The sequence below is a fragment of the Salmo trutta genome, chromosome 3 (assembly GCF_901001165.1).
Source record: "Salmo trutta chromosome 3, fSalTru1.1, whole genome shotgun sequence".
NCBI lineage: Eukaryota > Metazoa > Chordata > Actinopteri > Salmoniformes > Salmonidae > Salmo > Salmo trutta.
The window spans coordinates 63,250,243-63,264,723 of record NC_042959.1 but is presented as its reverse complement, the minus strand read 5'-3'; the positions used below and the strand labels follow the sequence as shown (position 1 = coordinate 63,264,723).

The 14,481-nt window shown below is 44.0% G+C and overlaps 3 protein-coding genes across 8 annotated transcripts in view; 2 read left to right on the top strand and 1 right to left on the bottom strand.

Annotated features, from left to right (window-relative positions):
• Positions 1-2,428, top strand: part of LOC115164439 (intermediate conductance calcium-activated potassium channel protein 4) — a 52,268-nt gene extending 49,840 nt beyond the window's left edge. The window contains exon 9 of the mRNA XM_029716907.1: positions 331-2,428. Coding sequence (XP_029572767.1) covers positions 331-334 — 4 coding nt within the window. The 3' untranslated portion in view covers positions 335-2,428. The remainder of the gene's footprint in view (positions 1-330) is intronic.
• A 158-nt stretch (positions 2,429-2,586) lies between these two features.
• On the bottom strand, positions 2,587-12,000 carry LOC115164193 (uncharacterized). Of its 4 annotated transcripts, none has more exons than XM_029716442.1 (4): positions 9,979-10,463; positions 9,023-9,141; positions 8,630-8,680; positions 2,587-6,599 (listed from the first exon to the last, which is right to left on the bottom strand). In XM_029716442.1, the coding sequence occupies exons 2-4, from the start codon at positions 9,128-9,130 to the stop codon at positions 2,868-2,870; spliced, it is 3,891 nt and encodes a 1,296-aa protein (XP_029572302.1). In that variant the 5' UTR covers positions 9,131-9,141; positions 9,979-10,463; the 3' UTR covers positions 2,587-2,867. The 4 variants fall into 4 exon arrangements, with proteins under 4 accessions (XP_029572302.1, XP_029572310.1, XP_029572327.1 ...); XM_029716450.1 differs by lacking the exon at positions 9,979-10,463 and adding an exon at positions 9,288-9,850; XM_029716457.1 differs by lacking the exon at positions 9,979-10,463 and adding an exon at positions 11,918-12,000 and having other exon boundaries at positions 2,588-6,599.
• LOC115164392 (protein SMG9) overlaps positions 11,542-14,481 on the top strand; it is a 5,410-nt gene continuing 2,470 nt past the window's right edge. The window contains exons 1-7 of one of the 3 annotated variants that reach the window (XM_029716838.1): positions 11,542-11,665; positions 12,465-12,626; positions 12,717-12,791; positions 12,919-13,147; positions 13,246-13,343; positions 14,015-14,127; positions 14,301-14,412. In XM_029716838.1, coding sequence (XP_029572698.1) covers positions 12,483-12,626; positions 12,717-12,791; positions 12,919-13,147; positions 13,246-13,343; positions 14,015-14,127; positions 14,301-14,412 — 771 coding nt within the window. In that variant the 5' untranslated portion in view covers positions 11,542-11,665; positions 12,465-12,482. Of the gene's footprint in view, positions 11,666-11,714; positions 11,800-12,073; positions 12,143-12,464; positions 12,627-12,716; positions 12,792-12,918; positions 13,148-13,245; positions 13,344-14,014; positions 14,128-14,300; positions 14,413-14,481 lie in introns of those variants that run through there. The other 2 variants (XM_029716829.1, XM_029716846.1) reach the window with 2 other exon arrangements.

The window sequence follows — 14,481 nt, the reverse complement described above, 5'->3', positions numbered from 1 at the left end:
GTGCTTGTTTTCTCACATAAACTGAAGTGTCAACTCGATAACACAGCCACAAAGTCAGAACAGCTTTCACAGTGTGACAACAGATGTAGCTCCGGCAGTAGAAATCAATAGGCGAATATCACTGCCAATCACAACACTGGCAGATAAGTAATAGTGTGAAACACTATCATTTCACTATTAATGCCAGAAATATTATGGACATTTTCTGACATTACAATGCAAAAATAAAATAAAAAATGTCTTTAACTTTCACAACAAAACTTGATATGAACATGCTTGAGAATAACCTGTGCTGTAGATTGTAACTATTCTCTCTCTCCCTCTCTACAGGTGACTCGTGGCTGTGTGGTGGTGGTGGTTGGGTGAACCACACTCACTACAGGCCTTTCCCAAAGACTAAAGATAGATGCTACCAGCCTTCTGTCATTTCCATCAGACCGGGATGGGAATCCTCTTCCCCCCAAAGCTGCATTTAACATTTGACCTGCGGCACCACTTGGACTACTGCCAGGACCAAGGCTGGCATCGTCTTCTGACCCAGCGGCTGAATGGACCCTACACAACGACTCGTACTTGTAAAGACAAAAAAGAAAAAGGACTTCATTTTTCTACAGCGGGGTCTGATATAGATGACTGGTGTATTCTTATCAGATGTGTTAAATGTACAAAGTATTGCGTTAACAATCTCAATTAAGAACTACAGTAACACGGCCTCTGGTTCTGTAGCTTGTGTCATCTCAGAGGGAGGGGCTCTATGGGTTCACCCTCTGATGGCTCTGTAAAGTAAGTCCCCTAACTCCTGCTATTAGTGTTACAAGTTACATTGGAGTCTCCTAAACATAATGCCTGGTTCCTATGGAACAAGAGGTTTAAACAGCGTTTTTAAATGTGAGGGAAACTTATTTGAATGCCACTCAGTATTGACAGCCTCCCTCAAAGCGTCTTTCAATTATACCTTTTTCCACAAGTAAAACACAATGGTTATTCCACACATTTTTCCTAACAGGAAGTATAAAGCGGTGACATCCTCAGAGGCACCAGTGTATGAGACAACTGCCTTATTACTAGAGAGAGCTGCTGGTCACTTATAAAATACACATCTCTGTTCTCTTACTGTTCTAATCCTCTCCATTTTGTTAGATCAGGAAATAAAACACAATTTCTCTTCACACAGCCTCAGTCAGAGGGATAAACTGCTCGTCAGTTGCCATATCTCAAGGCCTGCCCGGCCACCCACTCAAACACTCCCTAAGGTACTGTGGAGTTACCAAAGTAGACTCTGAATTTAACAGAGACTCTTTCCCATAAAGAACTAATCTAGACTGTTAAGGCCCAACATATATTGCTGTCTTAAGGATGATTGTATGGGGAAGCAGTTAGTTTACATAGTTAAGCTGTTCTCATAATGATCAAGAGACAAGTGGCATAGCCTAATAAAGTATGCAGGCTGATATTTATTGGGATGACTCATGTACTGGAGGCAGCTCTGCAGAGTGGTCCCTATCTGGCACAGCCAGTCATAAAATCTGATTTGAAACCTAACCACACTGCTAAACATAATGCCTAACCAAATTTTGGTTTTCATGAATTTTTACAATATAGCCAATTTTGACTTTGCAGCTGGCCCATCTAGCGGAAACCGCTCAGTTCTGCCTCCAGGGCAAGACTCACGACAATAAACGTCAACCTGCATAAAGTACATGGAGACATTGCTCACTGTTATTCTAATACTGATGTAACAGCTCCTCCCAGAGGATATGTACATGCTTGACAATCACACACCAGTCAAACGACATCATATTCTTGGGGCTCTGTGGCAGCCTATGGGTAATACATCATCACAGTCAAAATACTTTTGAAATCCTTTACCAAACAATACTTGTGTGACATGGATTGTTTTTGGACTAGTAACAGCCAAATTATACTTAGTACACAGGTAGGATTAAAAGTGGCCAGTCTTTAAATGAGGGTGCATTTTTAGAACACAGCTCTCAATACATGTTGCACTCAAGTGTGAATGGGGAAATATGGGTCAGTGGCACAGCATTGTCTTATTTGCATAATGTATGTCATTTACTTTGTGAATCCACAAATTGTACCCGTTCTCCAGCCCCAATGGTAAGGCTGGTAATCTGGGGCATTACCAAATCAAGCACCTTGTGAGGACAACTATTCCCATGGTTGTATTTAAACGGGACTTCTGCATTTTCATTAACTGGAGTTAAGATATGTAATTCTTTAAAAAAAAATGTTTTTTTAACATGAGGATCATACGTACAGGTAATATTGTGAAATCGGCTTACAAAAGGATAGATTCTGCAAAAACGATGTGAAGTGAAACGTTTACAGGTTTTCTTTTGCACATGATAAAACCATGTACTGTAAATACATTTTCTGGTCTTCCTGACAATTAAAAGCCATTGGTGAATGGAAGTTTTTGAATGAGTATTGTTCTACCAACTAAATCATAACCTACTTATAATATTAACGATAATAATATTGCCATTTCATGGAACCGAATTAATGATAATGCTTTAGTGTTCTAATGTACAAATAACCTATGACCTCTTACAAAGACAACTCAAAGTCAAATATATAATTTTAATATGATTGTATTTTTGGTCTTTTGGTGAAAACAGAATGTTTTAGTGGAAGTGAAAACACATTTTAAACCAATACATACCGATTATTTCATAAGGAATCATCTTTCATTCACAGTGAAAAAAGTCAAACAAGTCCACAACCTGCATTGTCCTCCTCTATCCCTAAGCATAGTAAATGATAGGCTTGCCTGTGTGTGAGCCATGGGGAAAAAAACTGTTTTGAATAGGGCCTAGACTGGGCCCTGCTGTGGGCCCATTTCAGTGTTAAGTCCTTTGGGTGTTTTTCAGTTTGTGCCAGAGAAAAGCAGCGGGCCTACAAAACACCTGCCCACAGTGACAAGAGAAGGGCATCCGGCACTCTTTCCTCAGCTTCAAAGTTATGCTGTCACCTGGACATCTAGTCGTGTTGGAAGCTCCAACCATGTGCTGTGCGAGGCACTTTGCCCCGTCGAAGGTCTCCCCGCAGGCAGTGCATATGTAGCGGGTGGCCTGGGCGTGCTGGAGGTAGTGGCGCAGGAGGTGCAGCCGCCGCAGGAACGACCTACCACAGTGGCAGCGGTACCGCCGGGAGCCCCGGTGGAGGTAGCGGTGCTTCACACTGAGCGAGGGCTGCTGCGAGATGGCGCCGCACTGGCGGCAGGTGTAGGTGCCCTTGGAGCGCCAGCTCATCTTCATGCGTTTCTCCAGGGCCAGCTCCTTACTTCTATTCACAAACATACACATTATGCTTAGAGGGACTGGGGCAAAGGCAAGGGTAAGGGGGGAAGACTGAGCTAGAGGGGGGGTAGGGACAGGTGAGAGGCGGATCATGGTGATTTTCCCCGGGGCAGAGGCTGAGACAGGTCTAGGGGATGGGGTGGTGGGGGATCTGATAGGGTCCATGGCTAGGGTAGTGGGCCTGGGTGTCTGCTGTTGGACAGATTGTGCCTGATGGACAGTCTGTTGCAGAAGGTTAGAGAACTGCCCAATGGGCTTTGCTGTGTTAGTCTGCGTGTGTGCCGTGACCTGCGGTTTGGGAGGGTTGGTCTGTGGGGCCACTGGGACCAGCCTGGCCATTTTCCCTGGACCACCACCAGTGTTGTCAAAGAGCAAGGTGGCCACCACAGGAACAGCTGGCTGGGAAGAGGAGGTGGTAGACAGCATTACTCTAGGCAGAGACACAGTAGACTGTCCAGCAGGTGTTAGCAGGCCAACTGCATTGGGGCCCTGATCAGCCACGGGGACTGGGGCCAGTCGTTTCAGCTCCTTATTGCCACTACTGTAACACATCAGGGTGGAGCTACTGGGGCTCTGCTGGCCTGAGGTGGTAGAGATAGCCATGGGTACGAAGGAGAAAGTCGTAGCGGAGGACCCACCAGCTTGGGCGACCAGCTTGTCAGCGTGAGCCAAAACGATATGGTCCACCAGACTGCCCTCAGTAAGAAAGTAAGCTTTACACATAACACATTGGATGCCCTTCTGCTTATTGCAGTACTTCATGTGATGTTCCAGACTAGTGAAGGGCCCTCTGCCGCAATGGACACAGGCACCTTTGTCAGGCGTCTCTGAGACTGGGCTCTGAACTCGGGATTTGGTACTGTGATAGGAAATCATATGGTTGGCCAGGACATCACTAGGAAAGAAAAACTTGCACACAGAACATTGGATGCACTTCCTCTTAGAGCAGGTCTTCATGTGGTTGTCCAGATTAGTGAATGGCCCCTTGCCACAATGGTCACAGGTACCTTTGTCAGGGGTCTCTGATGGGATACTGTGAACGAGAACCTTATGGTCGGCCAGGGCTGTCTCTGTAGGGAAAAAAACGTTGCAAACAAAGCATTTGAAGCCCTTCTTCCCAGAGCAGGTCCTCAAGTGGATAACCAGACTAGTGAATGGACCTCTGCCACAATGGAGACAGGTGCCTTCAGGGGTCTCTGAGTCTGTGCTCTGGACTTGGTATGGGATGCTCTGGACTTGGCATGGGGTTCTATGGACATGGTATGGGGTGCTGTGATAGCAAACCACATGATCAGCCAGGACCGATTCAGTAGGAAAAAAAACTTTGCACACAGAGCATTTTAAGCCCTTCTGCTTAGAGCAGGTCCTCATGTGGATGTCCAGACTAGTGAATGGTCCACTGCCGCAATAGACACAGACACCTTGGTCAGAGGTCTTTGATGTGGCACTGTGATATTGAAGATTATGGTCCACCAGGGATTTCTCAGAAGGAAATTGGACTTTGCACTCAGAGCATTGGAAGGACCAATCCCTAGAGCAGCTCCTCAAATGGAAGTCCATATCAGTGAATGGCCCTCTGCCGCAAACAGCACACATAGTGGAAAGTTGTCCGTGAACCGAAACGTTATGGTTCTGCAGGGCCTTCCTATTATGGAAGAGTACTCTGCACTCAGTGCATGTAAGACCTTTCCAACTGCAGCCTCTCAAATGAACGTCCATATTAGTGAATGGCCCTGTTCCACAATGGATACACATAGTAGGATCAGGGACATATGGGGAGGATGTGTCTTTTTTGGGACAGTTGTGGTTTTTGTAGATGGCCAGATCGGGGAAGACCTGACGGCAGAACTCACAGGTGTACATTTGGCCCGATATGGCTTCAGAGTGAGTCCGAACCTCATGGTCCAACATGGCCATCTCGGTAGGGAAGACGGCTTGACATAAAGAGCATTGAAAGCCCTTCCTATTGCAGGTCTTCACATGAAAGTCCATATTATGATACGGTCCTTTGGTGCAATAGATGCAATAATAAGGCTTGACCTGGGACAACTTGGTCTGGGGCAGCTTAGTCCGGGATGGCCGGGTCTTGGCTTTCCGTGTGCGTACAGGAGTGTAAGAAGACCCACTGGATTCCCCAGTGCTGCTGGACCCCGAGTCAGAATCTGATAACTCTTCTGGGTCAAATTCTGACTCCCGCTCAGACGAGGAGGGCTCACCATCTTGGTCAATCAGCATCTCAGCATCCTCATCCTCTTTTTTGCTCTGGATGTCATTCTTCCTATCCTCCCCCTGTTTGCTTTTCATTTCCTCCTCTTCTTCACTCAGCCTGATATCCTCCTCATCGATATCCGTTTCTCCGCTGCTCTCTGTTAACCTGTCGTTGTCTGTTCCTCCTGCACTCTCAGTGTCTTCGCTATGTTCACTCCCCTCTCCATCGCTGATACCCTCATCCGACTGGAGGGGGGCGCCATCAACCTCAATCCCTCTCTCCAGTTTGACACGGATCCTCAGTGAGGGAGTCAGAATGGAGGGGCCTAGGGTCAGAGTGGAAGGGTCTGGTTTGACATCTTCCTCCTCCTCCAGCCTATGTCTTGTCTTTGTCATTCTCCCATTGCTCTCCATGCTATACGTATGGTCTAAGGTCACTGCTGAAGGTAGAGTACACTGTACATTTAAAGTCTCCTCACTGCCATTTAAGCCATCATTTGAGGTGTCCACATGGTCAAGAGCCACCGCTGAAGGTACAGTATAATGTCCCTTTAAAGTCTCCTCACTGCCATTCAAGCCATCATTTGAGTTGTCCTCATGTTTGAGGGCCAAGGCTGAAGGTAGAGTATACTGTCCCTTTAAAGTCTCTTCACTGCTATTCAAGCGATTATTTGAGATGTCCTCAAGGGGTGTATTTAACAGCTCGGTGAACAAGTGTATTCCTATGTGCTTGTTGAGATCCCACAAGTTGCTGAAATGCAGCTGGCAGTTGCTGCAATGGAGGACTGAGTTTGGGTGTGCGTTGACTAGGTGCATAGCCAGTGATACTGTGCGAGTGAAAGTCACCCGACATATGTTGCAGGACGTTGAGACCTTGGACCTGTGGCTCTCAAAGTGTTCGATCAACTCCTGGCCAGACTTGAATTGCACGCCACATTCCCAGCACTTTCCCCCCAGCTCCATGGAATGCATGCCGTAAGCAGAGACGCTGTCCCCTGACAGGTCACAGTCATCGTCACTCGAGTCCTCTGGCATGGAGAACGGGCGTGGCACAGAAACCCTGGGGATCTCCTGCAATTCACAGCAAAATTACATATTAGAGACAAAGTGAGTAAATGAATCAATCAATAGTTTACAAAGTGATGACTATTGACTGACCACAAATATATTATTGTTTGCCAATTGCTTACATATGAGGCAGGCACTGGTGAACGTCAATAAATAGAGCCTTGGAAACAGTCTACAGAAAGATACAGCCTAAGCTAAAGCATATTCAAAGCCTAACAGCCAGAGTAGTTTTTCTAAATCAATTTATTAAAAGGATAAGTTCTGTATTTTGGATGTAAATGGCATTTTATTGAAGTATGCAGACACTTTGAGATTTCACTTGTTTTTGAGAAACTTACCCCACCAGCAATACACATGACATTCTGTCATTCAGAACTTTAATCACACCTTTATCATATCAAACTTTATTTGTCACAATCGCCGAATACAACAACGTAAATAGTCCGGTGGCCATTTGATTAATTGTTCAGCAGTCTTATGGCTTGGGGGTAGAAGCTGTTGACGAGCCTTTTGGTTCTAGACTTGGCGCTACGGCACCGTGCGGTAGCAGAGAAAACAGTCTATAACTTGGGTGACTGGAGTCTCTGACAATTTTATGGGCTTTCCTCTGACACCGCCTATTATATAGGTCCTGGATGGCAGGAAGCTTGGCCCCATATTCGCACTACCCTCTGTAGCGCCTTACGGTCAGATGCCGAGCAGTTGCCATACCAGGCAGTGATGCAACCGGTCAGGATGCTCTCTATGGTGCAGCTGTTGAACCTTTTGAAGATCTGGGGACCCATGCCAAATCTTTTCAGTCTCCTGAGGGGGAAAAGGTTTTGTTGTGCCCTCTTCACAACTGTCTTGGTATGTTTGGACCATGATAGTTCTTTGGTGATGTGGACACCACCAAAGAACTTGAAACTCTTGACCCGCTCCACTACAGCCCTATCGATGTTAATGTGGGCCTGTTCGGCCCGCCTTTTCCTGTTTGTAGTCCATAATCAGCTCCATTGTCTTGCTCACACTGAGGGTGAGGTTGTTGTCCTGGCACCACACTGCCAGTTCTCTGACCTCCTCCCTATAGGCTGTCTCATCGTTGTCGGTGATTAGGCTTACCACTGTTGTGTCGTCTGCAAACGTAATGATGGTGTTGGAGTCGTGTTTGGCCACGCAGTCGTGGGTGAACAGGGAGTACAGGAGGGGACTAAGCACACACCCCGGAGGGGCCCCAGTGTTGAGGATCAGCGTGGAAGATGTGTTGTTGCCTACCCTTACCACCTGGGGGCGGCCTGTCAGGAAGTCCAGGATCCAGTTGCAGAGGAAGGTGTTTAGTCCCAGGGTCCTTAGCTTACTGATGAGCTTTGAGGGCACTATGGTGTTGAACGCTGAGCTGTAGTCAATGAACAGCATTCTCACATAGGTGTTCCTTTTGTCCAGGTGGGAAAGGGCCGTGTGGTGTGCGATTGAGATTGCGTCATCTGTGGATCTGTTGGGGCGCTATGTGAATTAGAGTGGGTCCAGGGTATCCGGGAGGATGCTGTTGATGTGAGCCATGACCAGCCTTTCTAAGCACTTCATGGCTACCAACGTTTCGTGCGACTCGAACAGTTTCCCCTATCCATCTGTGCCACTTCTCCATGTAGCCTGCACATACGCACATGGAAAAGTATCATGGGTTACATGGAGAAGTATCACTTGAGTCACACAAAATGGAATATAACAGTGAGGATAAAGTTTGGATCACACAATTTCATGTGTACAAGATCTAAAGACCTGCATCACTATACTGAGAAAGTTGCTGTTTCTAAAAATATGTACTTGAGTGTTTTTGGAGCCTTTGTTCACATTTTATAATGCCCTTGTAACTGCTAAACGAGCATGAGGAAGTATATCGCTGTTGGGGTACACTTCCCAAAAACAAGTGAAATCGCAAAAAAAGTGTCTGGGTACTTCAATAACATGCCATTTACATCCAAAATACAGATTTATTTCAAAAGAGTGAATGTCTCCTTTAATAGTCTACATAAAGGAAAACATATCAAAAGTACCAAGTGTACAGGAGTAGAAATAAAGTTGGGATTTTCAGAGTGTTCCCTGTCCTGCAGAGGAGAAAAGAGAAAGAAAAAATAACAAGGCAGCTGATGGAGAGGGCATTGAGAGAGGAAAGAGAGAAGTATCGATAGGGATACATTCAAGAGGGATACAGAACCAATTCCATTTCCATGCCAGACTGAATTGACCGAAAGGGAATTTGGTTTAAAAAATTTAAAAAATGAAAAATTCATTCAACTAATTATTATCTAAATTGACAGCTATCAAAATGATATGTACTCTCCCGCTGTACATAATTTGGGATGGATGACATACCACTGTGAACACTGATAGGATATCATTGATAACTAATGTCTCTGGCCTGTATCAACTCTGTTTAAACAACTCACCGGTGGACTCTGCTTGTGGGCTTTGTTCACATCCTCCAGTAGCTCCACCTCTGCCCCCACGGTCTCCTGAATCACTATGTCTTCAGCAGCCATCTCCATAGCAACCATATACTGGCTCCCTACATTTTGAGTGACACAAAGTAAGCAAAGAGAAATCCACACACACAAACAGACTGACTGACAGACACACAGATGATATAGTGACATGGATTAAGTCAGAATAACTTGCTACTGTATTACCACAGATAGAAGAAGGGTTAGTTACCAGTATCTTTGGTATTACTGTGATAGTTCAACTCCCAAAGGCAAAATATTAGTACTAAAGTCAGTATCTGCAAAACGTTGCTAATATTGACCAAGCGGATTGCTAACTTCCATTATATTGTAAAGCTAACCACTAACGTTACTAGCTACTTGGTACTGTCGCCTATTCCTCTCTGCTGGTACTAACGTCACCGTTAGCTGGGATACGCAGATTGCTACTTCACAAGTTATCATCAAATGTTTTTATTCAGACAACCTAGGGGGCCATCACTAGTCCAAACAATTGCAAATTGGACAAATTCAGGTAGGTCCCACCCCGTTTCGTTTGCTTCCGTTTACGAAACGTTTTGCAACAGAATAGCGTCAAGAATATGATATATGAGAGAACTAGATATGAGACAACAAGTTATTCCAATTATGTACTTCAGACTACACAGGTGTGTAGCTAGATCGCTCACTAACGTACAAGCTAATTCTCAAATGTGAGGATGACGTAACAATTTCTCTCCAAAGCAATGACGCCCTCAACGTTGTTGTTATCAATAGAGAGAGCGCGTTCCCCCATTCGATAATGTCGTTGGTTTGGTGCACGTGCGAAATTGGCATTGATTCATTCATTTTTTGACTTATTTACCTAGCTAACACCTACTACGAATTGTACATAACTATAGCAACATTTCGAAAAACATTACCTTTTAAGTCCTTTTTAAAACGTTAATATTCCCTGCTTTGGCTTCCATCATTTATTCTCTATTTCCTGTTTAAACAGGAATGGGTGGAGTCAGTGTGAAGCCTACAACTCCCAGTATGCACCAGTGGCCATCTTTCTAAACGCTATACTACAACTCCCAGTATTCATATTTTATTTCAACGAATTCCACACATTTGCAAAAAAACTAACAAATAAACAAACACATTCATAATTAGGCTACACATACTTCTATTGCAAGTTGAAAGACTGCTGTAGAAACTACACACTGTACCTTTGTTTACCATAATGTAACCTCTTTCCATAAGGGCCTACAATACTTGAGGATTTAAATGTGATGCCAAGTGTTGATGCCATTTCAACTAATTATATTATTAGGACTATTTTATTAGCTAAGTGAGGAATTTAAATTAGTAACAATAGGACTATATTGCTGTTAGGTAGCAAAATTACTATTTTTAGGTTCTCTACAACCTAAAGGCACAATCTAATGACAATAACATAGTCATAAAACCTTTCTGCACTAGATTATGATATCATACCATATAGGCCTACAAAAATGCACGTGGTTCTATTTGATTATTATTTTTTCAGTTTTGCATCACTAGCTAGGTTTCCATCCAATTGGTGACAGATTATCATGCGAATATTCCAAAATCCGCATAAAAACAATGTGCGCATTTTCCCACCAAATTGATTTGTTGCAGATAAAATACTGTGCGTAAAAATACAATTTGCTGTTAAATTCCCATTTTCTGAATAAAAAATAAAAGTTAAATGGGTTTCCATCTAATTTTCAACTCTACAGATGCACTACCATGCACTTTCACCACTCCGTGAAGTTCATCATAATTACTTTAATCTGTAGCCTAATAAACTGCATGCTTTCCTGACGAGTCGTATTTGGAGGAGTAAAGTTTTGATATTTTTAGTCTTACCAGGGTTTAGGCGTATATTTTATATTCACCCTCAACAACAAAATAACATGTTTTCGTGGCACTGGCTCATTACACATGCATGTATGGTTTGAAATCTGTGCACTGAAGCCTATTCACATGATTTATTCTAGGTTCATTTAGAGGACATTTCAAAATCTATCTGAAATTATTGTGACACCCTGTTTCTACTGCATGCCAGGCCTGTTTATATATATATATATATATATATATATATATATATATATATATATATAGTATGATTAGCTAAAAGTATGCCTGAACTACATGAACGGTGCTACATTTTACTAACCACATTTTACACTGCATTTCCAAAATGTTGGAACTCCAATCAGTGTGCAAAACATGGAATTATGGGGTGTATTCGTTACGTCTTGCAACGGAAACCGTTTACCGTTTGGGAACCAAAGTGAAGAAAACAGAGCAAACGGAGGGACCTAGCACCAACCTACTTGACTTTATCAACAAAAAAAACGATCGTATTCAATGCAAAACGTTTTCCGTTTTACAACAGAATTTGCGTAATGAATAGACCCCTGTCGTGCAGCAAAATCACGTTGAACTGCCCGGAACGAATGCAGCTGGCTTCGTTTCCCAACGAAATAATTTGAGAGCTGTACTTCAGCGTTACCATCTGATTTTGTTTCCGTTTTGTGGATTCTATCTGGAAAGCAAGTAGCTAATCCTTTTTGAAAACCAAATTAATCGCATAATGTAAGTGTTAACGAAATAACAATGTGTATAGTAAAATGAAAGACAAGTGAAAGTGTTTTAAATATATGCGTCGTTGGCCTGGAAAGACTAGTAGCGTTCATTCAATCATTGTAATTTCCCCGGCTAAAGCTATGGTAATTTCTATGATTTGTTCATGTAGTATGTATATCTTCCATTTAAAATGTTCCCGTCCACTTTACATGGACAGCGAGTTGATGTAGCTCATAATAGACATTCACCACTTAGCGTTACCAAGAGGAGGAGGTTTCGCATAGTCGTGGTCGCCAGCAACACGAGCAGTTAAGTGTCCGGCTCCTGGTTCTCGGTTTCTCGAACATCAACTCTAAGACGAGCATTTTCCCTTTCATATTCAGGTTGTTGTGGGATGATAGTCGTTCCATTGAAAACGTCTTGGAACATCCCCCGGCGTCAGACCCTTGCGGTCTGACGAAGGAAGATAGTCGCCAGGGTTTAAATGTAAGCTGCAAATATACAGTATGTGCTTCCTCGACGTATCTTATTGCTCGGGGAAATATGTATGTTTACGTTTGGAATTTGAGCACTGCGGGACACTACAAAAACGTATGTTTCTCGATTCCGCCATTGGCATTTCTGTTGCCGGAAGTGCGTCTACCCACCTGCAGCTACTTCCGCTTTTAAGAACCCTGAAGTGTGAAAAGAGTCACTCAGATCCATTCCACCCAAATATGTTACTGTAGCTAGCCACTGCATTTCAGTAGATCAGAATGCATTACATTTGAACTGGTTGTAGCTATCTGTTCCCATTTTATTTTGACAGTTGACCATAGTGTGCAACATGTCAGAATCTGGCCACAGTCAACCTGGCATGTACGGACAGGGAAGGAGGAGAAGGCGACGCCGAGACAGGGATGTGGGTCCCCCGGGGCAAAACCTCTCTGGTCCCAGTCGAGATCGGGAATATGTCCCCAGAGAACGCAGGGTAAGGACAAGAGTGCAAGGCTTTCCTATGTGGGAAAATTATCTATATGGGCTTCCTTAGTTTATTGTAGTTCTCATCTGGTCTTTGAAGGATGGCAGTGAGGAGCCTCCAGGACCACTCCTTCAGAAGACCCCCATCATCCTGGCCAAACCCCCTGGAGAACGGGTAAGGAGAGATGCTCTTACTGAAGGTTGTTGTCTGTAAGCTGACTAAAGGTTTTAATGAATTCAGATGCATGGTTCTTGGCAGTAAATTCTTCAAGTATAATGCATTGGCTCTTGTTTTGTTTCAGTCCAAGCCTTCCCAGAGTGTACCCATCAGTGGAGGCCAGGCCCTGGAGAAGCCCATCATGCTCATCAAGTCCAGGGAGGACGGGGGGAAACCAGGGACCCCTCCTGAGGTGGCTTCTCCATGTTCTGGGGCCTCAAAGCTAGAGAGGGAGGGCCAGCGCCCTACTCAACCTGTCTACCAGATCCAAAACAGAGGCATGGGAGCAGCTGCTTCCAGCGGTGCTGTGGACCGTGAGTCAATACTGGTCATCAGCATTACCCTAGCCATCATAAGTGTTTATTTACTGTAGCAGTGAATACAATATGTAACACATGCACATTACTTACAGCTGTGATTGGCCAGACCAAGCTTGTCCCCCCTGAGAAGATGAAGCACAGCATCAAGCTGGTGGACGATCAGATGAACTGGTGTGACAGCGCCATGGAGGTAAAGCTCTTCTGATTATCGTTGTCATGCCATACATATGTGTAATAGATCTCTAGCCAGGCTACACATGTTCCCTGTTGTGTAACAGTTTTATTGTCCTGCATTAAAGTATCTAAGGGACCAGATCAGTGTTTCTGCTGCAGTCATTTAGCTGTGGCACTTTGAAGATGCTAGGACAGTCCACATTAACTTTTCCTTTGCAAAATAAATGAATAGAAAATCCACACAACCCCATTAGAGGTCGACCGATTAATCGGAATGGCCGATTTCAAGTTTTTATAACAATCGGTAATCGGCATATTTGGACACCGATTATGGCCGATTACATTGCACTCCACGAGGAGACTGTGTGGCAGGCTGACTACCTGTTACGCGAGTGCAGCAAGGAGTCAAGGTAAGTTGCTAGCTAGCATTAAACTTATCTTATAAAAAACAATCAGTCTTAACATAATCACTAGTTAACTACATGGTTGTTGATATTACTAGTTTATCTAGCTTGTCCTGCGTTGCATATAATCGATGCAGTGCCTGTTAATTTACTACTTCGCCAAACGGGTGACGATTTAACAAGCCATTCGCGAAAAAAGCACTGTTGTTGTTTACCCACTGCTACACATTCTTCCAGAGGAACACTGAGCCAGACAGACATGTTGTGTTGTCCTGTGTTACAGTACCTAAGGGACCAGACAGACATGTTGGTAGTGGGAGTCATTGGCCTGCAGGGAACAGGGAAATCTACCATCATGTCTCTCCTGTCTGCCAACGCACCTGAAGAAGACCAAAGGTATTGTTCTATTGGGCACCTCCTTACATGGAGCTCTTTCCATCTATAAAGACAGGGAATATTGTGTTGTATATTGTTATAGTCTAAACGAATGTAATTCAATTTGAAAGTAAATGGTAACAGATGGTTGTATTGTATCCCTGTGTCTGACACGCCTGTGTGTGTTTGTGTAGGGTCTATGTATTCAGGGCTCAGACTCAGGAGATCAAAGAGAGAGGAGGGAACCAGAGCACTGGTATTGACTTCTACATTACCCAGGAAAGAGTCATCTTCTTGGACACACAGGTCAGATTAAAGCATCAGCGGTTAAGGCAATTTGCTGTGTCTCTAATATGGTATTTATCCATATACCAT